The 26,515-nt window shown below is 46.0% G+C and overlaps 1 protein-coding gene across 1 annotated transcript in view; it reads right to left on the reverse strand.

Moving 5' to 3' along the window:
* Positions 1–5,085: 5,085 nt before the first annotated feature.
* The window catches only part of CALCRL (calcitonin receptor like receptor), a 54,084-nt gene continuing 32,654 nt past the window's right edge, over positions 5,086–26,515 (reverse strand). Inside the window, exons 8-12 of the mRNA XM_048486347.1 lie at positions 21,950–22,010; positions 21,788–21,854; positions 17,566–17,784; positions 16,013–16,054; positions 5,086–6,380 (exon numbers count right to left, since the gene is read on the reverse strand). Coding sequence (XP_048342304.1) covers positions 6,180–6,380; positions 16,013–16,054; positions 17,566–17,784; positions 21,788–21,854; positions 21,950–22,010 — 590 coding nt within the window. The 3' untranslated portion in view covers positions 5,086–6,179. The remainder of the gene's footprint in view (positions 6,381–16,012; positions 16,055–17,565; positions 17,785–21,787; positions 21,855–21,949; positions 22,011–26,515) is intronic.

A 26,515-nucleotide genomic window follows, 5' to 3' on the forward strand; every position in this document is an offset into this window, starting at 1 on the left:
TACTTCATGTCCCACACTGAAACAAACACTAGTCTCAGAAAGTCGAAGGGAACTTTATTTCTTTCCACACCAGCAGCTTTCGTGTATCATAAAAAAACTTCCCCGTGAGAATATTCTAAACAGTGTCAGGAGCTAAACATTCCTCTTCATTTTACATTAAATAACTGACAGATTTTGACACAGGTTCGCCCCTGACCGAAAGTTCTGTATGTGTTCTGTCATCTGCTTTTATTTTATTAGTTCACACAGGCACAGCAAACAGTATTCAAAGTCAGATTCTCTCTGGCTTCCTGTCAGCTAAAAAAAAGGTACAAAAGAAGAAGAAGAAGAAGAAGAAGAAGAAGAAGAAGAAGAAGAAGAAGAAGAAGAAGAAGAAGAAGAAGAAGAAGAGGAGGAGGAGGAGGAGGAGGAGGAGGAGGAGGAGGAGGAGGAGGAGGAGGAGGAGGAGTTTGGATTTATATCCCCCCTTTCTCTCCTGCAGGAGACTCAAAGGGGCTTACAATCTCCTTGCCCTTCCCCCCTCACAACAAACACCCTGTGAGGTAGGTGGGGCTGAGAGACCTCCGAGAAGCTGTGACTAGCCCAAGGTCACCCAGCTGGCATGTGTGGGAGTGTACAGGCTAATCTGAATTCCCCAGATAAGCCTCCACAGCTCAGGCGGCAGAGCTGGGAATCAAACCCAGTTCCTCCAGATTAGATACACGAGATCTTAACCTCTTACGCCACTGCTGCTGCTCAATAGCAAAAAATCTGCTATTGGGGCTGCCAACTTCCAGGTGGCATCTGGCGATCTCCCAGAACTACAGCTGACCTCTCAGCAACAGATATCAAAAGAAGATTTATACCTGCCTTTCCCTCCAGTAAAGAGACTCAAGGCAGCTTACAAACCCCTTCCCTTCCTCTCCCCACAGGAGGCACCGTTGGAGGTAGGTGGGGCTGAGAGAGTTCTGAGAGAACTGTTATTAGCCCTCACCCAAAAGGCTTCGTGTGCAGGAGCAGGGAAACAAACCCAGTACACCAGATAAGAGTCTGCCACTCATGTGGAGGAGTGTGTAACCAAACCAGTTCTCCAGATTAGAGTCCATCACGCCTAACCGCTATACCAGTGGTGGCGAACCTTTGGCACTCCAGATGTTATGGACTACAATTCCCATCAGCCCCTGAATTGACCATGCTGGCAGGGGCTGATGGGAATTGTAGTCCATAACATCTGGAGTGCCAAAGGTTCACTTCCACGGCGCTATACCATTCTGGCTCTCAAAGGGCTGCTTTGGATGGTTGACTAGATGGCATTATACCTTGCTTAGGTTTCCCCACTCCCCAAATCCACCCGTCCCCAAGGCTCCACCCCAATTTCTCCAGGAATTTTCAACTCAGAGCCAGCAACCTTCGTTATCAGTGGCTTAACCCAGTGGCGTAGCACCCATGGGGTAGGGTGGGCAGCGCGACGCCCCAAGTGGAGCCACAGCGGAGGCATGGCCGGGCCATGGAGGGGCGGGGGTGTTCCGGGGAGGCGCCGCAGCAGGGGCGCAGGGCGCGCGTGCACCCTGGACGCAGTTTCCCCTCGCTCCACCTCTGGCTTAAACTATCAAGTACAGCACTTCTCGGAATAAGCGTAGACAACAAAATAATGCCCTGAAACATCTCAAAGCAGGCTGTGATTTCAGAAGATGCTGACCACTTATTTCGAGAGCGGATATTGATATGCTAAAGCTTCTACGGACTGTTCTGGGAAACGCATTATGCGGCTTTTTATATTCCCCTAAAGGAAGATGTCTACAGGAGACCCTTGCTAATAGATTATTTCTACACACTGTTGAGAAAGATCATTTATTTGCTCGCTGATGTGGATCAACATTCAATTCCCAAGGTTGCTCTATTTCCCCAGCTGTTGAAAGAATTGCAGCCCCATCCAAGACCCGAGTGCTCGGCTGCAGATCCAAACCTGCACCCCCAAAAAGGCTTCCCAGCAGCGTGGGGAGGCTTGAAAAGTGAAAAAGTCTCTTTGCTGCCAAAAAGACTCTATGGAGCTCAACAGGCAACATAATTCTAACTTCCCAGCTACTGGGATAATGTGCAAATGACTGGTGGTGTAGGGCAGAGGGACATTGGCACCGCGTCTCAGCACTAGGGAGGGTCAGCAGTAGCAGCAGCAGCACGCTGGTGCAATTGCTCCTCCTCCAGGATAAGTGGCTTGGGGAGGGCAAATCTGCCAGTATGGTCATGGTCACTTCCACCAGTAGATTCACCACCACCATCCCTGGATAGGGCTCTGAGACATAAACGCGTCTTGCAAAAAAAATGAGATACATGCTGGGACCATCTATGATAACCTAGAACAGTGCGATGCGCGTAACCCTATGGCCGCGGGTGCCAGAGGTGACTGCCTCAGGAGAACCACCTCTCTGTGGGCACACTTCCACACTACAAGGAGTTGCCTCCACGTGGGGGATCGGGGAAAATCACCCCCCACACACACATCTAGGGCTGGTACCTGGAGCCACTCCAGCCACGAGCAATGCAACACACCATGGTGGGCAGGGAGGGACTTCGGCTGGCCGGGCCTGGTCTGCCCTGTGCTCCAGGTGGCTTGCTGCCCTGAGGGGGGGGGGGGTGCAGAGGAGAGGAGCAGAGAGATGCTAGAGAGGCACAGAGCTGATGCGCTACCGGGACTTGCTGGAGGCTGCAGAGCAGACTGGCCCCTGCTCCGGGAAGTGGATGCGGCGGAAGAAGAGGGAACCAACTGGTTTTTTTCTAAACTAAAACCTCAGCATTCAGGTTAAATTGCCAGGTTGGCACTTTGCGATAAATAAGTGGGGTTTGGGCTGCAATTTGGGCACTCAGTCTCAAAAAGGTTTGCCATCACTGACCTAGAATACCATAAGGTAAAGTGCATTCTTAAGTCACAATTGACTTATCCCCCCCTCCCCCCATCAAGGAGTTTTCGAGGCAAGAGATGGGAAGAGGTGGTTTGGTAGAGTCCTCATCTGCATATCTGGGCGGTTTCCGGGGCTGGCCTTTCTGAACTTGCAACCTCTGTGCTCCCACCATGCTAGATCTCTTCTATATTTTACCCAGTCACTCACTTGCAATGAGGATATTATTATTTTTTGCTCATTTCAATGCGTTTTAACAAATTAGAGTTTGCTTGGTCTAAAAGCCAGCCCCGACATGGCTACTGTGGCTGCCTTTCCATCACCCAGTGAAAATCCTTGTGCTTTGTTGGCTGCTGCCGCTGAGGTAAACCCTTAAAAAAATCTGCACAGCCAATCAAATCTACAATGGCCAATCAGAATCCTTGCTGGGCAAGAGCCCCACCAGACACACCTCATTTCGAAGAACACTTGGCAGGTATCAAGAAAGGAGTTGGCGGGCACCATGTTGGAAACTCCTGTATTTGGCCTTGCTTGTACACACCGAGAAGTGTTTTTGATAAGCCTTTGGCTACAGTCTTGTACACAGGCCTCCGTCCAAGTGTGATTTGAAGCAGCTAAACCACGAAAGCAGCCTGTTTTCCAGATGGTACTGGAAGCCACGCCACACCTTTTTGGGAGCAAAGCGTCCAATACAGGCCCTTGAAAGTTTTCAGGACGGCATCACAATCAGCACACCTATCAAAGTTCTCACTGGCCTTCAAAAAGTCAAGGATAAAAGGAAAATAATTACCGTTAAAAGAACTAATCCCTAAAGAAGCCAACACTGATGTGTCAGTCCTTGAAAAATTGCCGCTGCTTACACCAAATTTATTTCCCAAACTGGGGGCGGGGGGATTTTCCAGATGGCACTGTACAAGAATGGATCCATAGTGGCAATATAAACACATTGGGGAGGGGGAAGCAGAGAGGGGGATGCCAATATGGTATTCCACTGGGTGCTGCCAGCTACTGTCTGGATTTGAAGCTTGGGCTACACGGGCCCAGCCTACTCCTTTTTTCCGCCACTGCTAAGCAATACTATCTAAAACTTTAGGCTCCTCCCATTTCTATTTCCTGACATAAAGTCCTGGCTCTAAGAATCTTCAAAGGAACATCCCAGATTTTAGTCTTGTGTACCCATCCAATGCGCACACAGGAAATCACAACCGTACTCAGCAGATTCCACACAGTTAAAGCTCCGCTCACGTCACCTTTCCTTTCTGAATGTTCTCAGGTTTCCATTCCACAGGAAGCGAGCCCCAGCTTTTGCACCTGAAATCTCTGACCTGGGAGAGACACAGTAGCCTGAAGCATTCACTGCATCATGATTTGCTTTTTTTACTGAATTGGCAAGAGAAGCAACATCCGTGAGGTAAATGAAATGCCCGACTTCTTTATTAAATTCAAATCCGCCATTGTCTCTGCTTCAAATTCACATCAAATTCACATCAGTAGGATCTAAAGCAGACATAAAGTCACTAGGCGCAAACAGGCCTTTCCGACTACCAACAAGACCAACATTCCCAAGCAGGGATGAGATTCCCTCACAGAAAAAATGTGGGAATCCCAAATCAGCATCCCCACACCTGATCATTCATCCCCACACTGGCAGGAGAATGGAAGGATTCAATGAATATGGCTATTATCTTGGACTTGAGACACTCCATGTAAGAGGAAGGAGGAGGAGGAGGAGGAGTTTAGATTTATATCCCTCCTTTCTCTCCTGTCAGGAAGTTCAAGCTTAGGAACTCCTTTCCTTTCCTCTCCCCACAACAGACACCTCGTGAAGTAGGCAAGGCTGAGAGAGCTCTGAGAGAACTGTGACTGCCCCAAGGTCACCCAGCAGGGATGTAGGAGTGGGGAAACAAATTTGGTACACCAGATAATACTCCACCACTCATATAGAAGAGCGGGGAACCAAACCCAGTTCTCCAGATTAGAGTCCACCTGCTCTTGACCACCACACTATGCTGGCTCTTAAGAAGAAGAAGAGAAGAAGAAGAAGAGTTTGGATTTATATCCCCCCTTTCTCTCCTGTAGGAGACTCAAAGGGGCTGACAATCTCCTTGCCCTTCCCCCCTCACAACAAACACCCTGTGAGGTGGGTGGGGCTGAGAGAGCTCCGAGAAGCTGTGACTAGCTCAAGGTCACCCAGCTGGTGTGTGTGGGAGTGTACAGGCTAATCTGAATTCCCCAGATAAGCCTCCACAGCTCAGGCGGCCGAGCTGGGAATCAAACCCGGTTCCTCCAGATTAGATACACGAGCTCTTAACCTCCTACGCCACTGCTGAAGAGGAAGAAGGCCCACAAATCCAATTTCAGCCCTAAGGTTTCCACGGCATTGGCTATATGCTCAGTTTTAAGACAAAGGTTAAAAACAAGGCAAATCAGCGTCAATCTAGCAGTTAGTTGTGACTGAAAAAACCGATCCAATACATGCTTACTCAGAAGCAAGGCCCCCTCAGTTCCATGGGCCTTTGTTCTGAGCCAGGGTCCGTCATTTCTCTTGAAGGCAGACAGCTTAACTAATTGTTATGAGTTTGGGGTCATTATCTACACTGGAGATCCATTATCTATGACAGTCCGTTTTTGTCAGAGCTAAATGTTGCACAGTTAACCTGAACAGTGCATTGCAATGATTATATCTGCTTTCAAGACATCTTTAGGTTGTGTTTGCTGGCGACACTTAAAGACAACAAAACATGATAAATATAGTATTTACAGGGGGTAGGGGGTTGTGAACAAAACAAAATGGCCTCAAAGACAACCCAGTCATGGTACACATTTCTGAGAAAACAGGAAACCGTCTCTGATTCCCTTCATACAAAATAATTGCCCACTTTGTCTACACAGTAGAAACTGAAAAGGCAAAAGTTAATGTATTTTGATACATATATGCACAAAACAAATACATATATGTATATAATTAGAGCTGGACCGATCCCAATTAAAATATCGACCAGTTTTCCCTTGAATGTTGGGAATTAGAGGTCAAAGTTTAGAATATTCATTTGTTGCGTGTGACCAGCTCCAATATAAACAAGCAAGGAGAACACACACATACTCACTCACATGTAGGATATGCTAAAAACATACGCCCATGTGAGAAACATTGAAATTCATGACATCCTTCAAGAATATCCATGTCGGTAGCTTGATAAGAAAAGTCTTCTTGGGTCATCCACTAAAAAACATTACTGGGACAGGGGAAGGAGGGGGAGTAACAAGAGTTTCCCATAATCAGCCACACACACGCTTTCAGCTTTAAAAAACCACATTTTCTTTGTCGTGGCAGGTTTTCCCATTTAAATGTTCACTGGTGCAGTCATGATTGTAGGTAAAGCTCTGGCCGTCCGTGATCGAGGAGACTGTGTAGGAAGCGGAGCGAATCGCATCCGAGTGAGCGAAGCTGTTATCAAATTGGATCTTGTATTGATTCCAATGCCTTCGGATAACAGACTGGACCTATTCCAGGGAACACGGAGAACAAACAAAAGAGTTAAGACTTAACTGTGGCCCGTTCCAAAAATGTTTTATTTCCAGTTCTATCTGAAAACCCTTTTACAACTGTTCTTTTGTGTGAAATTGTGGCCACCAAGGCAATGGCATGTATGATGAAGAGAAAGTAAAATACACAGTATTCAAGGTGTTGAAGGACTCGACGTTGGCAGAGTTTGTTCAAAACCTTCCTCAGACCATGGGGTTTCCTCAAGATCGGATCCGGTCAAGATCAGATCCGGTTGTGGCCAATGCAAGCCCAAAGTAATGGAACAAAACAGCCAGCAATGTTAACTCCTGGTGTCCTTTTACCGCTGTGCTATAGAGAGTGTCTTAACCTACTGCATCTGTGTATGGTTCTCCAGTTGCACAGTGGCAGATAGGAAGGTGCTCCAAAGGGTGATCACTATGTATGGTTCTCCAGTTGCACAGTGGCGGATAGGAAGGCGCTCCAAAGGGTGATCACTCCTGCACAGAGGATTATCGGCTGCCCTCTCCCCTCCTTGGAAGAACTCTATAATTCCCGAAGCCTAAAGAAAGCCCAAAATATTCTGAGAGACCCGTCTCATCCAGCACACTCTCTTTTTGAACTGTTACCATCCGGCAGATGATACAGGTCTATTAAAACTAGGACAAAGAGGCTTAGAGACAGCTTCTACTCTAGAGCTGTGGCAATGCTGAACTCCGGGGCTTCGTGTTGATGTGTTTGGGGCTGTGGAGGGATGGGTGGAGGAAGGGGAAAGGGAGGATGGGGTATGAGTCTGAAATTGTGTGCATCGAGGAATGCTGCTGTAAATTTTCGTTGTGCGTGCACAATGACAATAAATGCTTATGCTTAGATAATGAAGTAGACGGCAATAAAACGGTAAAAAAAACCCTGGTTTTAGCATTTGTATTTTTGTATTGTTTTTATATGTTTTATTATATTGATTGTAAGCCGCCTTGAGTACTCTGGGGGATATAAGTGCAAAAATAAATAAATAAACGAACTTTTTCAAAAACATCTTCCCTTGCTGTGTGGGCATTTTTAAAACATTTTATATTTCCTGCTGCGTTTTCCATGCCTTTGTGAAGTCCCTGAACATTTTCTTCAAAGCCATTTTATCACATCCCTGAGCTAACTCTGTTCCCCCTTGCCACTTTATTTTCATCAGTTCTGTGTGGGTTTTTTTTTAACATTGTTATTTGAAGCATTGGTTACACACAGCAACAGGGAATCCATGCATTGAGCCAAAAAATAGGAGGGAAACCCCTCACAGCGGCCATGAAACATTTCGAGGGGGTGAGCATGCACAAACAGGGAGGAGGATCGAATACATTTTGCAAACGTTCTGCAAACGTTTTAGGTGACTTGTGTGGAAAGGTACAATATTGGGTTTTGTTCCTGGTTGAATTCCCACTACCGTCTTAGCCAGGTTTCAGAACACAAACTAATCAGGTTTGAGGTCGTTTGTGTTCTGAAACCTGGCTAAGACGGTAGTGGGGATTCGACCGGGGAGGTCGTCCCTCAAACCTGGTTAGTTTGTGTTCTGAAACGTGGCTAAGACGGTAGTGGGAATTCGACCCCTGTTACTGTTCTCCTGATGCAATTTTTTAATGCTTGCAAGTTGCTTCAAGAAGCGTCACTGAGAAGGGGAGGGGGACACACTTTAAAATACAACCATCGACATATCCGTGTACAAGCCAAATGGAAGAAAATGCATCTCTCTTGCACAGTACTGAAGAAAGGAAGCCCAACAGCTTGGTTCTTTGATGAAGGGAGCTCTGACTCTCAAAAGATTTATACTCCCGAGAATCCTGTTGGTTTCTAAAGTGCTACCGGACTCGAATCGAGGTGTTCTACTGCAGACCAACGCGGCTCCTCTCTGAAAATACCTCAGTTTTGTTATTTTCCACCCATCCCTGGCAATTAATTTTTAACAGGTCTAATGTGATAAGCAGCAGCGGTTCTCATGAGAACAGAGACAAAGTGCAGCGGATTCTCATTCCTGGTGTGAATACCGACTGAAGCTCTGGAAGGTCTCTCCTTTTAAACACTCAGTCAAAGCAGCTGAGATGTTGCAAGGTAGAAAAGAGCCCTTGGCATTCAAATCCCTACCTACAGACCCATAAAATATTGACTCCCCAGCCAGTCAACCAATGTTCCCAGGTTGCTTGGCAACGCAACGAATGACCTATTCTAGGCGGTTTGGCCATTAACGTTAATTAGAGGTAGGAGTCTTGAACGATAGAGGGGCGGGTCCGGACGGGATCCCTGGCGAGGTATTCTTGGAACACACTGACTGGTGGGCCCCTATTTTAGTCAAGCTGTTCTCCTTCATTGACCAGTATGGAATAATTCCTGAAACTTGGCTCTCATCAATTATTGTGCCAATCCATAAGAAAGGACCAACGAACAGACCAGAGAACTTCAGACCTATTAGCTTACTATCAACTTTAGGGAAACTCTATGCAAAATATCTTGAGGAAAAGCGGAAAATCCAAAGACCATGGCAAAATAAAAACAGGATTGATAGGTCCAGAACAGGGTGGGATTTAGGAGCTGAAATCTACAATTGACCACTGGTCTCAACTCTCTCTCTTTCTTTGTGGACAAATATACCAACCAAAGGGACAAAAAAAGAAGCTATAACGTAGCATTTTCTTGGACCTGAGTAATGCCTTCTCTCGACAGTGTCTCTAGGACCCTTCTCTGGTCCAAACGGTAAGACCAAATGGACATGGATCCCTCGTTTATTCATGCTAATTCGGAAATTGTACAGTGCAACTACTCCTGCCAGGTGGGTAAAATTGAGACCATTCCAGGCTCACTCTCCAACAAAATGCACCTAACAATTCCTCAAGAGGAGTCAAACAGAGGGGTGTGTATAACTGGCCCCGCACTCTATTTGCAACCTATATATAAATGACTCGTGCAAGACCATCTCAACACGGGTAGAAGGACATCCACCGAAAGCAAGGAGGCCATCCTATTCCATTGCTTACTGGTATGTCATCAGCTTGATACTCGCATATTCTACTCGCAAACCAGAGTTGGCCTTAATGGAGATATTTGAAAAAAGCATTCTTCAACCACTGTGATATAAATCTAATCCTCCAGAAGGGTTAACTCATAACTGTGAAAGATCCAAAATAGTAAGTTTTCTCTAACTTTCGCTTTGCTGGGAAACAGATGACATGGAAAATCAATAACATCCATCTTGAATTCCAGGTCCAAATCTTTTTTAAATATTTAGGCCTAAATTTCCAATATAATTTCCAGTGGATCCACTACAAAGATGCTTGGCTCCATAACTTCCGGGAAAAGGCTGCTATCAGGTATCGCCCAATTCTATTACTGGGAAAGGGTTTTCAATCCATCATTGCTGCCCTGAAGATTTTCCAAGCAAAGGTGATCCCAAAGACTCTTTACGGGATCCCCATATGGATCAATGCTTTCAACTCAGAAATTGATCTAATCCAAGCATCATTTCTGAGAAGAGTAATGGGAGTCCCCAATAGTATCACCTTCACTACTCTGTGTCTTGAATGTGGACTATCCACAGTCGAAACCCTAGCTTGGATTTTCACAATAAAATTCTGGCTCAAGATCCACTTTAGATCCAAGGATGACGACATTACCATACACCTACTTAAAGATAATTACGTCTCCAAATGGTCCAAGGCAATTACCAACAAAATTAGGAGCATTGGAATAGATCTAACTGTCCTTCAAAACAGCAATGAGAACTTTATCTTCTGCCAAATCAAAGACAGACTGAAAGACCATGAACGCCAGGCTTTCTATTCATCCAAAATTCCAGTCTGTTCTCCTCGAGCTTTGGGCATCCTTCCCAAGTATGGAGCTTTAGCCAATTACCTAGCAGCTACTTTACCGGTTGCCCACCGTCGGGCATTTATGTTAGCCAGATTCAACAGTCTTCCTTCAGCCTCTACCAACGGAAGGTATCACCAAATTCCAAAACAACAAAGACACTGTCGTTGTGGCTCCATTGACTCTCTTACCCATGTCCTCCTAGAGTGTCAAATAAATGCAGATGCGCGTCTCAGATTAATTCACCCTTTACTAGTGGCGAGGAAAATTTCTAACCCTACTGTTGCCATACGTTTTCTTCTTGGAGATTACAATGCTCATACAACACGTATGGTAGCTCTATACCTGACAACCATTTTAAAGTGCTAATTTATTCCCATTTTATTACTTTTAACTGTATTTTTTTTTTAAATATATATAGAGGGGCCTCCTTAAGACAGCATGTGTGAAGAGAAATGTAATTTCTTCACAAGCACTGGCTTCCTTATTTCCAAAGCACTGAAATGTGGACAGACTCCGACGGGCTTTCCCCACTACAGAAGGGAGCTAAGGTCGACTCGGTTCCCTTCAGTGGAGGGCGATTCCAGGCTGTCCCCACAGCAACTGAGTTGGCCCCCTGGAACCGAGCTAAGTGGGCGGGATCATCTTGGTGCCTGTTTCGCTCCTCGGACCTGATTGGTGCTTGTGTTATGGCAGGAAATGGGAGCATTCTTCTTCTTTTTTTTACAGTTTACAGTTACATGCACTTTCTGCCCGCCATGACTCTCCCGTTCTGTGCATGCCACAAAAGTGGCTCGTGATTGGTTGAACGGATGAGGTGTCGTTTCAATGCTTCCCCACTTCAAAGCTTCAAAGCGGTATCGACCTTGTTCCGGCAGAAAAGTGTAGTTCATAACTGCGACAAGGATGTCGCAGTTCTAAGGGGGGGGGGGGGACTGAGAAAAAACAATGTTGAGCTCAGTGGCAGTGGGGATTCACTGAGGCAAACCTAGGTAGAAACCAGTTCAACTCTGTCAGTGAGGAAAGCCCCCAGGACAACTATGCTGACCAAGTGATGCGTCCCAATCCCAATCTCTTATTTTTACGAGGTTCCCCCCTCCCCCCTCCATCTTCCCTGGTGTCCCTTTCCTTAGGTCTCTTAAGCCATGTTGTGGAACCATGAGGCACCTTTCCCTTTTATCCCCGATGTGCTCAATCCACACTAATCCCTCACCAACTCAACATTTTAAAACCTTGTCTCCTTTAATTTGATTGAGGAAAGTTTAAATTGTCCCAACTATGACAAATCGAAGAATCCCTCAACAAGAGGTTCAAATATTTACACAAGGATAAAGGCTACTGCGGTTTCACAGGAAAGGAAACTGCTGTAAATTGAATTATCTGTACAATCAAAACGGAAAGAAAGACAGGCCTTGAGAATTGCCTGTAGGCACTGGCTTTAGCTCAAGGCTAATCGACTTAGTTACAATGTCTTGTTTTTATTTTAAAACAAAAAAAGATTACCATAGCTGTCCCAAACAAAGAGGAGCCAAGAGACAGACAGACAGACAGACAGACAGACAGACAGACAGACAGACAGACAGACAGACAGACAGACAGACAGACAGACAGACAGACAGACAGACAGACAGACAGACAGACAGACAGACAGACAGACAGACAGACGGTACTGTGGAAAAGAAAGTAGTTTATTGATATCATAATGACTTTTACACATTTTGTAGGTTGCTGTTAGAGGATCTGCAATATCATATAAAGATTCGCTATTAATAAGATATAATTATTTTGAAGGCCGGTACGCACAATATTAAACACAAATCTTTACAGAACACCGTTTTCAAATAGACTAGTCCAGGGACAGACAATGTTTGCAGTGGCTACAGGGTTTCATCATCTATACGCAATTTTCTTGCTCGTACCCAGTTATTAAGTGTTCCTTTTAATTTTGCTTCTAATGCCATATCGTTGTTAAGATAATTATATTTTGTTAATGGCATTTTTAAGGTAATATTGCAAACCCTTGACAAAGCGATGTGTGAAATGTGTAGGAGTCGCTGTATCAATAAACTACTTTTCCCCCTCACTGCAGAAATTCACAAACATACACACACTCTTCTCTGGCTATTCTTTGTTTAACTTTTAATAATACTTTTCTTTCGAAAATGCAGGCTTGCTTTAAAGGAGGTCGTGGGTATTAGGGGATGAGGGGGACAGAGTAACTTTAACCCTTTTCTCATCTGCCACTTCCAGAGATGGCGGGGGGGGGGGATTATGAGTTCTTCCCAGCATGAGCACAAGCACCTCAGAAGTAGGGTTTTTCCCCAGTAGGGGGCAGGAGAAGAATTGGCGTAGGGAGTAGCAGTGGCGTAGGAGCTCGTGTATCTAATCTGGAGGAACCGGGTTTGATTCTCCGCACTGCCGCCTGAGCTGTGGAGGCTTATCTGGGTAATTCAGTTTAGCCTGTACACTCCCACACACGCCAGGTGGGTGACCTTGGGCTAGTCACAGCTTCTCGGAGCTCTCTCAGCCCCACCCACCTCACAGGGTGTTTGTTGTGAGGGGGGAAGGGCAAGGAGATTGTAAGCCCCTTTGAGTCTCCTACAGGAGAGAAAGGGGGGATATAAATCCAAACTCTCCTCCTCCTCCTCCTCCTCCTCCTCCTCCCTTTCTCCACCAAAAGAAGTCTCAAAGAAGAAAAAGATGGTGATTTTCGATTTATATCCCACCTTTCTCTCCTGTAAGGAGACTCAAGGTGGCCTACAAGCTCCTTTTCCTTCCTCTCTCCACAACAGACATCTTGTGAGATAGGTGGCACTGAGAGAACTCTGAAGAACTGTGACTAGCCCAAGGTCACCCAGTGTGGAAACACATCCGGTTCACCAGATAAGCCTCTGCCACTCAGGTGGAGGATTGGAGAATCAAACCCAGTCCTCCAGATTAGAATCCACCTGCTCTTAACCATTATACCACGCTAGCTCTTGAAGCAGCTGAGTCTCAAAGGGGCTTACAATTGCCTTCCTCGTCCCACAACAGGCACCTTGGGAGGCAAATGGGGCTGAGAGAGAACTGTGACTAGCCCAAGGTTACCCAGGAGGAGCCGGGAATCACACCCAGTTCTCCAAATCAGAGTCCACAGCTCTTAATCACTGCACCGCACTGGTTCTACAGGAAAAAAGGAAAGGGTTAAAGCTGCCTTCTCTACTTATGCCACCCTCCACCTTGGAAAAGAAATTCTGGAAATTACAGATGCAAAATTTTAAAAAGGACATAAAAATGGAAGGCCACGTAATACAGCGGTATCAAACATGCAGCCCGGGGGGCGAATCCAGGCCTTTGAGAGGGCTTATCAGGCTTGCAAGCCAGCTGAGGTAATCCCCCCCCCACACAAGTTGACCTGGCAAGTCCATGTAAAGTAAAAGGGGGGGGGGTACCTCAGCAGGCTGACGGGCCAGCTAAGCCCTTTCAAGCTGAGGTAGCCACACACACACCCTTGCCAATTTGGGCTGGGGAGCCTGTTGAGAGCTTGTCAGTCAAGGCACCCACCCACCCACCCACACACCCACAGAGCCCTGGCCTGACCAAGTCACATTTATATTACATCCAGCCCTCATAACAAATGAGTTTGATACCCCTGTTGTAATGTATGACTGAGCTCACAGCCCCAGACATGAAGGAGGCCTGTCAGTTCCTTGAATGGGATGTTTACTTGGGGAAAATTCAGTTCTGAGCAACTAGGACAGGGGTCTGCAACCTGCGGCTCTCCAGATGTTCATGGACTACAATTCCCATCAGCCCCCTGCCAGCATGGCCAATTGGTTGCAGACCCTCGAACTAGGAGGAGGGCAGGATTCCAATATACCAAACATACATCGCACAAATATATGTGGGAATGTCAGATATTTAGCAGGGTGCACGATCTCCCCAAAGCTATGATTCAGCGTATGCTGGCAGCACGTGACATGTATTTCCATAAAGTTAAGGGAAAACTGTTTTCCTTAACAACGTTCCCCGTGCTTTTCTACCTCGGATAAAAATACCTTGTGTAGAATTAGGTGAAGGCACTCGAGGCCTCTGTTTGTTTATCCATTTGCTGGAAGGATGTCGTGTTTTATGATCGTTTCCGTTCGTTCGTACAATAGGGCAGGCCACCTGTGCAACAGGACTTTGGATATTTTTTTTTAACCAGGGAGCCTTGATAGGATGGAAATGGAACCCAGCTCTTCCCCAAAAGAGCACGACTGAAATATTGCTTTATTTGCATCATGAAGAAGCTTTATGGGGGTGGGGGAAGAACTCCCAGGGCATAAAATTCCTCAGCGGCCCTAATTCAAAAGCAGTGTCCCGAATTGCTAAGCCTAGCTAGCCAGTGGAATGTAAGCTTGATACATGTGTAGATTTTCACAAATTATGTCAGACTAGTGGGGCCCAGCCATGCGTTGCTGTGGCAATTGTCCTTCTCATCACAGTCCGCAACCCACACAGATGTCCATGCAGGTCCAATGATCCGCAGCATAGCCTTTTGTGGTGGTCAAATGGAAACCCTCTTTCCCTTTTCAATTCACATTGTTATATGGTGGTGCCTTGTGTTTTTAGTATAAGGTAACCTTTTCCAATCCACAACGGAACTGTCCAGAGTGCGAATCCCGCTGTCCATGAGACTGGTTGACATGCACAGTGCTGGCTTGGGTAAGGCAGTCGTATTACCTATTTACTGTTTTCACTGCTCATCTCTGCCCATCTGCGCGAACATCCTAAGTCCTCATACCAAGCCCTCAGGCCACAGACAGACAGGCTGCACGGACATTCTAAGGGTGACAGTTAAACACAGCCAGCTTCATGGCCTGGTGCGCCAGGAAAAAGACGTTTTACCTGGCTCAGGTATGGACTTTTGGCGATTTGAAGGTCCGATTACCTGCCCGCAACAGGGAGGGACGTCATGTGAAAATTTGGGGGCGATCCGTCCAGCCGTTTAGGCGTTAGGGAGTGACTAACAAAGTCACTGTTTGCTTTTTATATATATAGATGTATGCAAAGTGGTAGGGCTAGTGCGAATGGGTTAGATTCTCCTCTCCTCTCTGCACACACTGACCGAATGCGCATGTAACTTGTGCTCACAACAACAATGAAAGTATGACATGATGGAGAGCAATTCTCAAAGGCTTGCAACAGAAAACTGCCTTCGCCTGATTGGTTATGAAATGAGCGACACGTGGCTACTTAGTGGTATGAATCTCCCCCAATGTCACAACCTTTGGTAAAATGGATGCTACAAGTCAGGAATCCCCGAAGGAGAAGCATTTTCACTAACTTACAAAAGATAAGCTGTGACACCCATTTTATGGCTAGCTTCGCCTCCCGTGGCAGCCATCTTGTGGCAGCCATCTTGTGGCTGGGTTCGCCATGCGGTGTCAAAAATCCAGACCTGCCCACAAGCTCAAAAGGGTTGTGGACCCCGGCTATAAGCCTTGCTATAACTTGGTGGGTTCAGACCATACAGCTCTCAGGCTCACCCGTTAAAACTTAAAAACCATGTAGTATTATATTTCTACCTGGCTCTTCCTCTTTTAGGAAGGTCAGAGCAGCTTCCAGAGAGCTTAAATAGGGTTCTATCCAACCACGGATTAGTTCATGGTGCTCCCAGAACGCGGATTAGTTCATGGTGCTCCCAGAACGCGGATTAGTTCATGGTGCTCCCAGAACACAAACTATGCCCAGTTTCAAGTCCATTCAATTCAAATCAACCAATGCCCCAAACCGTAAGGAGAAAAGATATCAGTTACTGTACCTCTCCATTAAAAAAGCAGAAAATTGTTGCCACCAACAAGCCCTGCAGAATAAAATAGACAGTTATTTAGTTTTATGGGAAAATGTATTGAACAAAAGTTATATTCAAATATGGGTGTCAGATGTCTTGTGGGGGGTAGAATTTCACAGCTTGCCCAGGTACCATATTTTGTAGACATGCTGCAGGGGATACACAACCATCAACACCGTCCACTGATGTAGCACTAGATCCAATTCCTAGATCCTTGGGTGTGGTCAGTTATGAGAAAGTCATTAAGCCCAGGGGCGTACCTAGGCAAACTGGCTCCCGGGGACAAAACCTGAGTTTGGCGCCCCCCCCCCCGCCCGGCGTATGGGCGGTTATCCTCCCCCACCATGACCAAACAATGATTTTTTGTACCAGATCACAAAACACCTCCCACTCCCAGCAAAACATTCATGGCTCTCTCCCCACCAACTCTTTTCCTAATTTCCTAATCACAACAACCCTATGAGGTAGGTTGTTAACCTGAGAAATCATCAGGACAGTCTCTGGATGGTACCCTGAAATTTTGGTGCCGCTAACCTTAAAAATGCGCCCCCTGCAGGCCAAAACGTGAAAAAACACTTTAAAAATTTAAACACACACAAACGACCCTGAAATGTTGGCGCCCCCCCATGTGACCAAATGGGGGGCGCCCGGGGACATAGGGTACCCCCTGTCCCTAGGCAGGTACACCACTGATTAAGCCTCACTCAGAAATACAGCAGATCCATTTAGTGAAGATGCTGACCTATGGCCCTGGAGGGGGCACATTCTGGAAAGGGGGAAACTCTTTGTGAAATATGTCCTTTTCTTCCCACTGCCTCTCCCCACTTTTAGCCCAACTCTCCAAGGACTGCAGTGCAAAAATAAAGCCGAAAGTTCCTTTCAGGCAAAGGTCTCATGTGGTTCACAAATTGTGCTTATATGAGGAATTCATTAAAATGTGTCTGAGGTGGTGGAAAGTACCATCAAGTCACAGCTGACATGGCAAGAGACGTTTGGAGGTGGTTTGCTGTTGTCTGCCCCTGTGTGGGATGAGAAAGTTTTGAGCTAACTGTGACTGGCCAAAGGTCACCCATCAGGATTCATTGTGGAGGAGTGAGGAATTGGATCTGGTTCTTCAGATTAGAGCAGTGTTTCCCAACCTTTTCGAGGTCAGGGTACCCTTGACCTCACTCTTCATATCTCACGGTACCCCTGCCGCCACCCTCCACCTTCCCCTCCCATTGCCCCTGCTTGCCACACCCCCACCTTCCCCTCCCTGCCCCATGGGCCAGCTCCATGTCCTTGCTGGCGCCAGTGGGAGACACCACAAAAATGAGGGGGGCGGTAGTGTTGCCATGGTACCCCTGGGACATGCTCACAGCACCCCAGGGTACCACAGAACCCTGGTTGAGAATGGCTGGATTAGAGTGTGCCACTCTTAACTGCTACACTACACTGGCTCTGAAAAATGTCTCTACGCCTCCATTTATCGGCATTCCTTTACCAGCAGCTGTGAACAGCAAATAGTCCTTGGGAGATCATACCTGGTAGTGCATAAGAATATTGATTACATAGTCGTAAATCTCTTCAGCGATACGGCCCTCTGGTCGCCAAGGCAACAACACAAACTCGATGCCAAGAAGTGGCACTAAAATTAGGGTGGCTCGGACAGCTTTCATGTAAAGATTCGATTCTGCACGGTGGGTGACTTTTAGCTTGGTTATCAGGACGCGAACAATGTTCAACAGAAAAAAGAGGTTAACCTAGAAGGAAAAAAATATATGCTTTAGGTTCATTTTTGTGTTAGGTAATTTGGTAAGATAAACCCTAAAGTAATCAAGCAGGCCCGGTGACCTGAAATTTAGGCCCTTTCCGCACATGCAAAATAATGTGTTTTCAAACCACTTTCACAACTGTTTGCAAGTGGATTTTGCCATTCCGCACAGCTTCAAAGAGAACTGAAAGCAGTTTGAAAGTGCATTATTCTGCGTGTGCGGAATGAGCCTTAGTGTTATGAGGCATGACCAGAAATCAATGTGATAAACAAAAGCTTAAGTGCAAAAAATCCAGCGTGTTTTCAAGACATCCATTGTACGAAAGTGCTATTTTAAATACATTTTTGATAATTTAATAAAAGAAAAGAGTTCCTTTGCACTGCATGGCCAGAACATGGACGAGAAAACCTGCTCCCAAATTCCAGACAGAAACCACCCAACCACTGAGCCCCTGGTTGGGGTGCACCAAAGCACTGGGGCCATTTATGCACGTGTGAACATAAGAACATAAGAACAAGCCAGTTGGATCAGACCAGAGTCCATCTAGTCCAGCTCTCTGCTACTCACAGTGGCCCACCAGGTGCCTTTGGGAGCTCACGTGCAGGATGTGAAAGCAAGGGCCTTCTGCTGCTGCTGCTGCTCCTGAGCACCTGGTCTGCTAAGGCATTTGCAATCTGAGATCAAGGAGGATCAAGATTGGTAGTCATAAATCGACTTCTCCTCCATAATCTGTCCAAGCCCTTTTTAAAGCTATCCAGGTTAGTGGCCATCACCACCTCCTGTGGCAGCATATTCCAAACACCAATCACGCGTTGTGTGAAGAAGTGTTTCTTTTTATTAGTCCTTATTCTTCCCCCCAGCATTTTCAATGGATGCCCCCTGGTTCTAGTATTGTGAGAAAGAGAGAAAAATTTCTCTCTGTCAACATTTTCTACCCCATGCATAATTTTATAGACTTCAATCATATCCCCCCTCAGACGTCTCCTCTCCAAACTAAAGAGTCCCAAACGCTGCAGCCTCTCCTCATAAGGAAGGTGCTCCAATCCTTCAATCATCCCCATTGCCCTTCTCTGCACTTTTTCTATCTCTTCGATATCCTTTGTGGTCTCCTTCGCTTTGAGCATAGGTTCCCTTCAGACTGGATTCTTAGTTGTGAACTCATCTCCCCCTCTTTGGCACTCACTTCACTACCAGATCAGAGAATCCCCAGTTCCCGAACACTGTAAGTGCAGCCTTTTTTCTCCGTTCACAGGCAAAGCAAAGGAGATCACAATACTTTACCATTTCCTCGAGTTTTCCCCTCTTTCCCCTGCCTACACTATGGCAGTTCCTCTCACTCTACCGGCCACCATTTCCAGATTATCAAAAGGTTCAGGGAACTCCCCTTGCTGGCTTCCTTTTTTATTTTTCCGTTTAAAGTCTATCACTGGAGCGATAGACTGGAACAGGGAACCCAGTGAAACTGGCAAGTTTGTTTTAGTGATCTAATGCTATGCAAAATATGCCCACCCAAAGGCAGCAGGTGGCCTCTTAAATGCGGGTGGGGGTGGGGGTGGGGGTGGGGGAGGATGCATAGCAATAACAAAAAGGCAGGGGACAAGCAAAATGGCAGATCAGCTGGGAAAGGGGAACAAAAAAGTGTAGGCATGGGAAGAATGATACAAAAGAGAAAACCCCACTGGAAAGCCAACTTAGAGAATCGACTGCTCCTCAGCCACAGGGTAAGTAGTGAATACATAAATGGCCAGGAACTCTCTCCAAAAGTCGACTCATCTGTTTCCTTCAGTTGCCAACTTCTGCCAGGGGGTGAAGATTGTATTAGTTTTGTTGACATTCCTTTAGGGATACCTTCTTCCTCCTCAATGTTTTGTTTCGTTTGGCATTTCCTTAGTAATACCTCTTTCCCAGTCAACATTATAATTCTTTTACAATGCTGCCTGCGTCTCTTACCTCTGGTTTTAATTGTTTTAGTGATGTGCTTTGTTGCTTTTATTGCATACATTTTTAATTTGTTAGCTATTTCGGTGGTCCTTATGAGGACAGAGAGGCAAGTTATTTATTTTGTAAACTAAAATAGATAATGTCGAAGGTGTTCATGGCCAAGATCAACTGGTTATTGTGGGTTTTCCGTGCTGTGTGGTGGTGGTCTGGTGGCTTGAGCTCCCAATGTTTTGCCTGCCTCTTTGGCTGGCATTTTCAGAGGCATGTCATGCTATGCCAGCCACAGATGCGGGCAAAATGTTAGGAGCTAAAACTATCAGATCATAGCCACACAGCCTGGAAAACAGTAAAAAAAACCCCACTTGTTTCCATAGTTTCCTTTAAATTTCTACATATATATATTTTTAAAATGAAAGATAAAATTCTAAATAAATGGCCTTGGATATCCCTAAGCAGGAACTTCAGTGTCAAAAACCAGAAGGAGTGAAGGGCTGATCTCTAGAACCATGAAAAGAAGGAAAACATCTCTAAACTCTCAGGGCTTTCATTTGCAAATCAACACTGTAATAAATAAGCCACGCTCAAAGGAACTTTTTCATAAAAGAACCTGCTACAGCTCCGTAAAAGCACCATCAATTTCAGCTTGTTTAGCTGAACAAGGTCTTCAATTTGTAACATGGAGTTTATTTAGATTTACGACCACAACTTCCTCATCTAACTTCCTATTGTACACTCAACGGAATGTCCTTCCTTCGTAGATTATAATTAGCCCTCTCTCCTGAACGCGCTACGAAATGATCTTCAAAGACCCGCAGATGCAAACTTTTACAGCGTCCTTTTGAGCGCTTTCCTCTAGCACAAAGGTATTTTTAAACCACAGCCGAGAACTATCGCAAATCCTGAAAAGGCACATTCTAAATGGAAGTGCCACGCCATACCACAAAAGATTCCCCTGTGAATTATAGAGGCCATGCTAGCAGCCAGCCAGGTCTTGAATTCCTTTACATACTAAGGAGGAGGTAGCTGAGTTGGTCTGGAGTAGAAGAGCACACGCAGAATACTGCACTTTCAATCCACTTTCACAATTGTTTGCAAGTGGATTTTGCTTTTCTGCACAGTAAAATCCAGCTGCAAAGAAGAAGAAGAAGAAGAGTTTGGATTTATAATCCCCCCTTTCTCTCCTGCAGGAGACTCAAAGGGGCTTACAAGCTCCTTGCCCTTCCCCCCTCACAACAGACGCCCTGTGAGGTAGGTGGGGCTGAGAGAGCTCCGTAGAGCTGTGACAAGCCCGAGGTCACCCAGCTGGCGTGTGTGGGAGTGCACAGGCTAATCTGAATTCCCCAGATAAACCTCCACAGCTCAGGCGGCAGAGCGGAGAATCAAACCCAGTTCCTCCAGATTAGATACATGGGCTCTTAATCTCCTACGCCACTGCTGCTCCTTTCCTGGATTGAAAGTGGATTGAAAGTGCGTTATTCTTCATGTGTGGAAGGGGCTCTAGATTTGAGTCTAGTAGGATGTGTGGAAGGGGCTCTAGATTTGAGTCTAGTAGGATCTTAGAGACCAATATAATTTTTGGATTCAAATCCCCAAAAGACTTATTGGTTCTAAGAAGATACTACTCAAAGCTAACTCTTAGAAGAGGAAGTGTTTCAAAGGGACCCAAGAAGCAGAACTTCTCTCCTGAACTAGTTTCTTGCCACCAAGTTTGAAAGAACGTGGAACTAAAGTGAACCTTGCTTCTCATTACTACCTATATGCACCTGATATGGGACAATTTTTCTAAACTAAAAAATCTTGCTATGGCCCCTTCCGCACACACAAAATAATGCGTTTTTAAACCACTTTCACAACTGTTTGCAAGTGGATTTTGCCATTCCGGACAGCTTCAAAGAGCATTGAAAGCAGTTTGAAAGTGCATTATTCTGCATGTGCAGAATGAGCCTATGTTTTAGAAGATTATATTGGTCACTGCATATCAAAGGAACATTACAGTTTAAACTAGCGAATGGGCAAATATATAAAATGGATCATCTGAAAAAGTTCATACCACTAGTGCAGCACAAATAGGACCATGGATGATATACAGTAGATGAGTATCTGAACTGATCCAGCAGCTGTAGGGGGAGAAAAACAGAGTTAGGGGAGAAGAACTCTCACTCCTTTACCAGTTAAATACAATTAAAATAAAATAAAACTTGCTGTCACTTACTTGTCATTGAAATATATGGCCCTTGCAACAGCATGTATGCAGGCTGGAATCAATGGAAACCCTGTGAAACACAAATGATGGATTGCGTTTTAAGACCTCTAAATAAGAGCTCTAACAAGGCAGGCATCGATCACTAAGTTTAGCTACGGTTAGCATTTATCTGCCAACGGCAGGGAATTCACCAGCACTCCTCTGTCCCTGCACTGGCACCCAGTGGGGCACCAGGGGAAAAACAGGGGGGGGGGACCGTGCCCCACAATACCCCAATGTCATTTCCAGTGATGTAACCAAAAGTGATGGCACCACATTGTAGGAAGTTGTAGGAAGTTCTGGTTAGAAGAAGAAGAAGAAGAAGAAGAAGAAGAAGAAGAAGAAGAAGAAGAAGAAGAAGAAGAAGAAGAAGAAGAAGAAGAAGAAGAAGAAGAAGAAGAAGAAGAAGAAGAAGAAGAAGAAGAAGAAGAAGAAGAAATAAAGAAGAAGAAGAAGAAGAGTTTGGATTTATATCCCCCCTTTCTCTCCTGTAGGAGACTCAAAGGGGCTGACAATCTCCTTGCCCTTCCCCCCTCACAACAAACACCCTGTCAGGTAGGTGGGGCTGAGAGAGCTCCGAGGAACTGTGACTAGCCCAAGGTCACCCAGCTGGCGTGTGTGGGAGTGTACAGGCTAATCTGAATTCCCCAGATAAGCCTCCACAACTCAAGCGGCAGAGCTGGGAATCAAACCCGGTTCCTCCAGATCAGAGTGCACCTGCTCTTAGCCACTACGCCACTGCTGCTCCCTAGGTAGTCAGTTAGGTAGTCAGAAGTGACACTTCGGGACGCTGTTAGGATCGGTCCCCTATTTCAGTCTCCCAGAGGTTGCTGACGTAGGCGGGCAACCCTACATTTATCCAAAATAATCATTTCAAGTCTTGCAGCCCAATCCAAAGTCCTGAGGTGGTCAGGGACAGTGCCACTGCAATGCTGCCCTGCCACTTCCAGACGTAGTGTGGGGAGGCAAAAACAACACACACACACACGCTGAAAAGCCCTCCATTGGGCTCAAAGGGATTACGCCACCCAAAAAGACCCCAAAAACTCAGGTAGCAACGACTCCGGTTACTCGCTCTAGCAAACTTAAGCCCTGTTCTCTGCTAATTCCCCCTCCAGAAGGGACAGACCCTACTATTTCAGGTACTAGCTTAAAGAAAAAGCCTTTGCTTTAGTTTCAGTTTTCACTTGTTGCATTGGTTGCTGGCTTTGGCTGGTTATGGCCCAGACCTGGTCTTGTTTATATGCAAATAAAGTTCAGTTCTGTTTTGGTACCAGTAGAGTGACATTATTCAATACTGAGAGATTCTGGATTAAAAAATTCAAGCAGAAATTTGAGAAGCTGTCACAAGGAACAATGGGGAACATATGGCACTCCAGATGTTCATGGACTACAGTTGCCATCAGCCCCTGCCAGCATGGCCAACTGGCCATGCAGGCAGGGGCTGTTGGGAATTGTAGTTCATGAACATCTGGAGTGCCATACGTTCGCCACCACTGACCTAGGTGCTAAGCATGCAGGTGTAATCCTTCTCTTTCACTGTGCCTCCCAAAATGTGAACCCCAGCAACAGTGTCTTGTGGGATGGGGGTGTACAGTGAGATAGAAAAACCAACCAAAATGGTTCGTCTGTCTTTGGTCAATGGAAACTCCATTCCATTGGAGTCACTGATGCTATGTTAATGGAACAGCAACTTGGGATCCAGGTCTAACAAATGCATTGTGGCATTTTATTTTAGTCCTAAGCCCGGTTGCCAGCAGAACAAGGTTGCCAAAACACCAACTGTTTTAATGCATCTGACAAAGTGGACTGCGACCGCATGAAAAGTCACAAAATACTAAATGTGCGTAAGTCTTCAAAATACTGTAGGCACTGTCTTTGGTTCTCCTACGCAGCCGCCCTTCCCTGGAAATTGTCAAGAAGATTCACAATGTCATGCTTGCCCGCAAAATAAAAGCCTTGTTTGTTCATGCTCCAATTTTAGCACAATTAAGTCTACCGCTTAATAAACCACCCTTGATTGAATAAGTCTTTCAGTTACTGGTGACTAACACACGGCTTTATCCTCCGATGGACAAGCCCAGCTGAGAATCCTCTTGCCACACAGAAGAATTTCGGCAGATTTTGTTGCGAGACGATCAAGACGTTAGGCAAATGTTTTAAGTGCTCTGCTGGAGCGCGGCCCATAAAATAAAAGCACAAGCACGTTTTTACTCAATTGTAGTCATTGTCAACTGACAACAAAAACATAATAATAATAATAATAATAATAATAATAATAATAATAGGTCACGCGATCCTATGGATTGTTGCATGACAGGGGCGTAACGAGGCAGCCCTGGGCAAACTGTAGGCCTGGGCAAAACCTGAGTTGGATGCCCCCCCCCACCCAATGGGCGGCCACTCCACCATGACCAAATGTTTTTTTGCACCAGGACATTGGTGCCTGCAGGGGGTGCATTTTTAGACATATCAGCACCAAAATTTCAGCATATCATCAGGAGACTGTCCTTATGCCACCCCCCAAGTTTGGTGAGGTTTGGTTCAAGGAGTCCAAAGTTATGGACTCCCAAAGGGGGTGCCCCATCCCCCATTGTTTCCAATGGGAGCTAATAGGAGATGGGGGCTACAGTTTTGAGGGTCCATAACTTTGGCCCCCCTGAACCAAACTGCACCAAACTTGGCGGGTGCCATCATCTCCAGATGATACCCTGAAATTTTGGTACCGATACATCCATAAAATGCACCTCCTGCAGGAACTATCCCCTAGAAATTTGCCCAGGGAATCTTTGTTCTGCATGGAGTTTTCTGCATTGCTATCACATCGGGGTTGCAGGCTGTGGGGGGCACATTTCTGAAGGCACAGTCTCAAAAGTTTCAGGGTCTCATCAGGAGACTGCCCTAATGATACCCCCCAAGTTTGGTGCAGTTTGGTTCAGGGGGGCCAAAGTTATGGACCCTCAAAACTGTAGCCCCATCTCCTAATAGCTCCCATTGGAAACAATGGGGATTGGGCACCCCCTTTGGGAGTCCATAACTTTGGACTCCCTGAACCAAACCTCACCAAACTTGGGGGGTAGCATAAGGACAGTCTTCTGATGATACGCTGAAATTTTGGTGCCGCTAGCCTAAAAACTGCGCCCCCTGCAGGCCAAAAATGGAAAACCACTAAAATACCCCAAAACGAACCCAGCATTTTGATGCCCCCCACAAGGTGATGCCCTGGGCAGCTGCCCACCTTGCCCAATCGGCATTACGCCAGTGCTGCATGACCATGGAAGTAGCCATTCCCTCTTTGAAAAGACGGCCAAATTCCAGTCCTGGCATTTAATGTGGAATGCACGGGGACCATGTACTAAAATGGACATGCACGCGAGAAAGCTTTTTCTGCGAAAAACTCTGAAGGAATATTCTGAGGGTCGGGCTGTGGCCAGAAAAAGGACCTCTTTTGCTGCTGCTTTCACACATTTTGTATTTTTCACTAAAATGGACCCCCACCCCACACAAATAAAGAGAGGTGAATTAGCAGGGGGTGGCCTAAATCTGTGGACATGTTTCCTCGAAAAAAACTATAAGATTAATTACATATACATTTTGAGTTGCTTCAGATGTCCCTAGTTAAAAGGCAGGCTATTCGAAAACTGTGTGTAAATAAGGCAGTGCAGTTTAGTGGGTAGAGTTTTTGCTAGAACTGAGGAGACCAAATGCCAATTCCCATGAAAGTAATTAGGGCAGAATTCAGAGCAAAATTGCAAATAAGAGCATTGGGGCCTACAACTTCAAGACTAGAGCACGCATCTCGTCTCCCCATTCCATTCGCACATGGATGACCGGGCAGGTCTTCTGGAAGGAGACTCCTGGAAGGAGACTCGAGGCAGCTTATCCCTTGTGGCACCTTTCCCTTCCTCTCCTCACAGCAGACCTCCTGTGAGGTAGGTGGGGCTGAGAGAGTTCTGAGAAAACTGTGACTGCTCGCCCAGCAGGCTTCGTGTGGAGGAGCAGGAAAACCAATCCAGTTCATCAGATAAGACTCCGCCAGTCATGTAGAGGAATGGGGAATCAAACCCGGTCCTCCAGGTTAAAGTCCACCACTCATAATAGAATTTATGTTTTTATTGTTTATAATATATTGTAAGCTGCTCTGAGCCCGTGAGGGGAAGGGCAGCACACAAGTTAAATCAAATCAATAAAGACTTCAAGCAGGAAGTGCATTATGCTAGCAGTAGTTCCTACCCGTGACCATGGCTGCCCCTTCCTCTATTCAACAAGCCAGAGGATAACCATCTAATATTCAAGCCAGATTTAGTTCTTTTGTGGATCAAATTCCCAGCTAAAATTCTCCTGTCATAGGACTAAGGCAGCCCAAGTAGGACTAATTCTTTAATCTAGGAAAAATTACCGTATATACTCGTGTATAAGCCGACCCGTGTATAAGCCGAGGCACCTAATTTTACCACCCACACCTGGGAAAACTTATTGACTCGGGTATAAGCCAAGGGTGGGAAGCCGGGAGGCAGAGGGAGCTCCTTATTTGGG

The sequence above is a fragment of the Sphaerodactylus townsendi genome, linkage group LG02 (genome assembly GCF_021028975.2).
Source record: "Sphaerodactylus townsendi isolate TG3544 linkage group LG02, MPM_Stown_v2.3, whole genome shotgun sequence".
In the NCBI taxonomy this organism is placed as follows: Eukaryota; Metazoa; Chordata; class Lepidosauria; order Squamata; family Sphaerodactylidae; genus Sphaerodactylus; species Sphaerodactylus townsendi.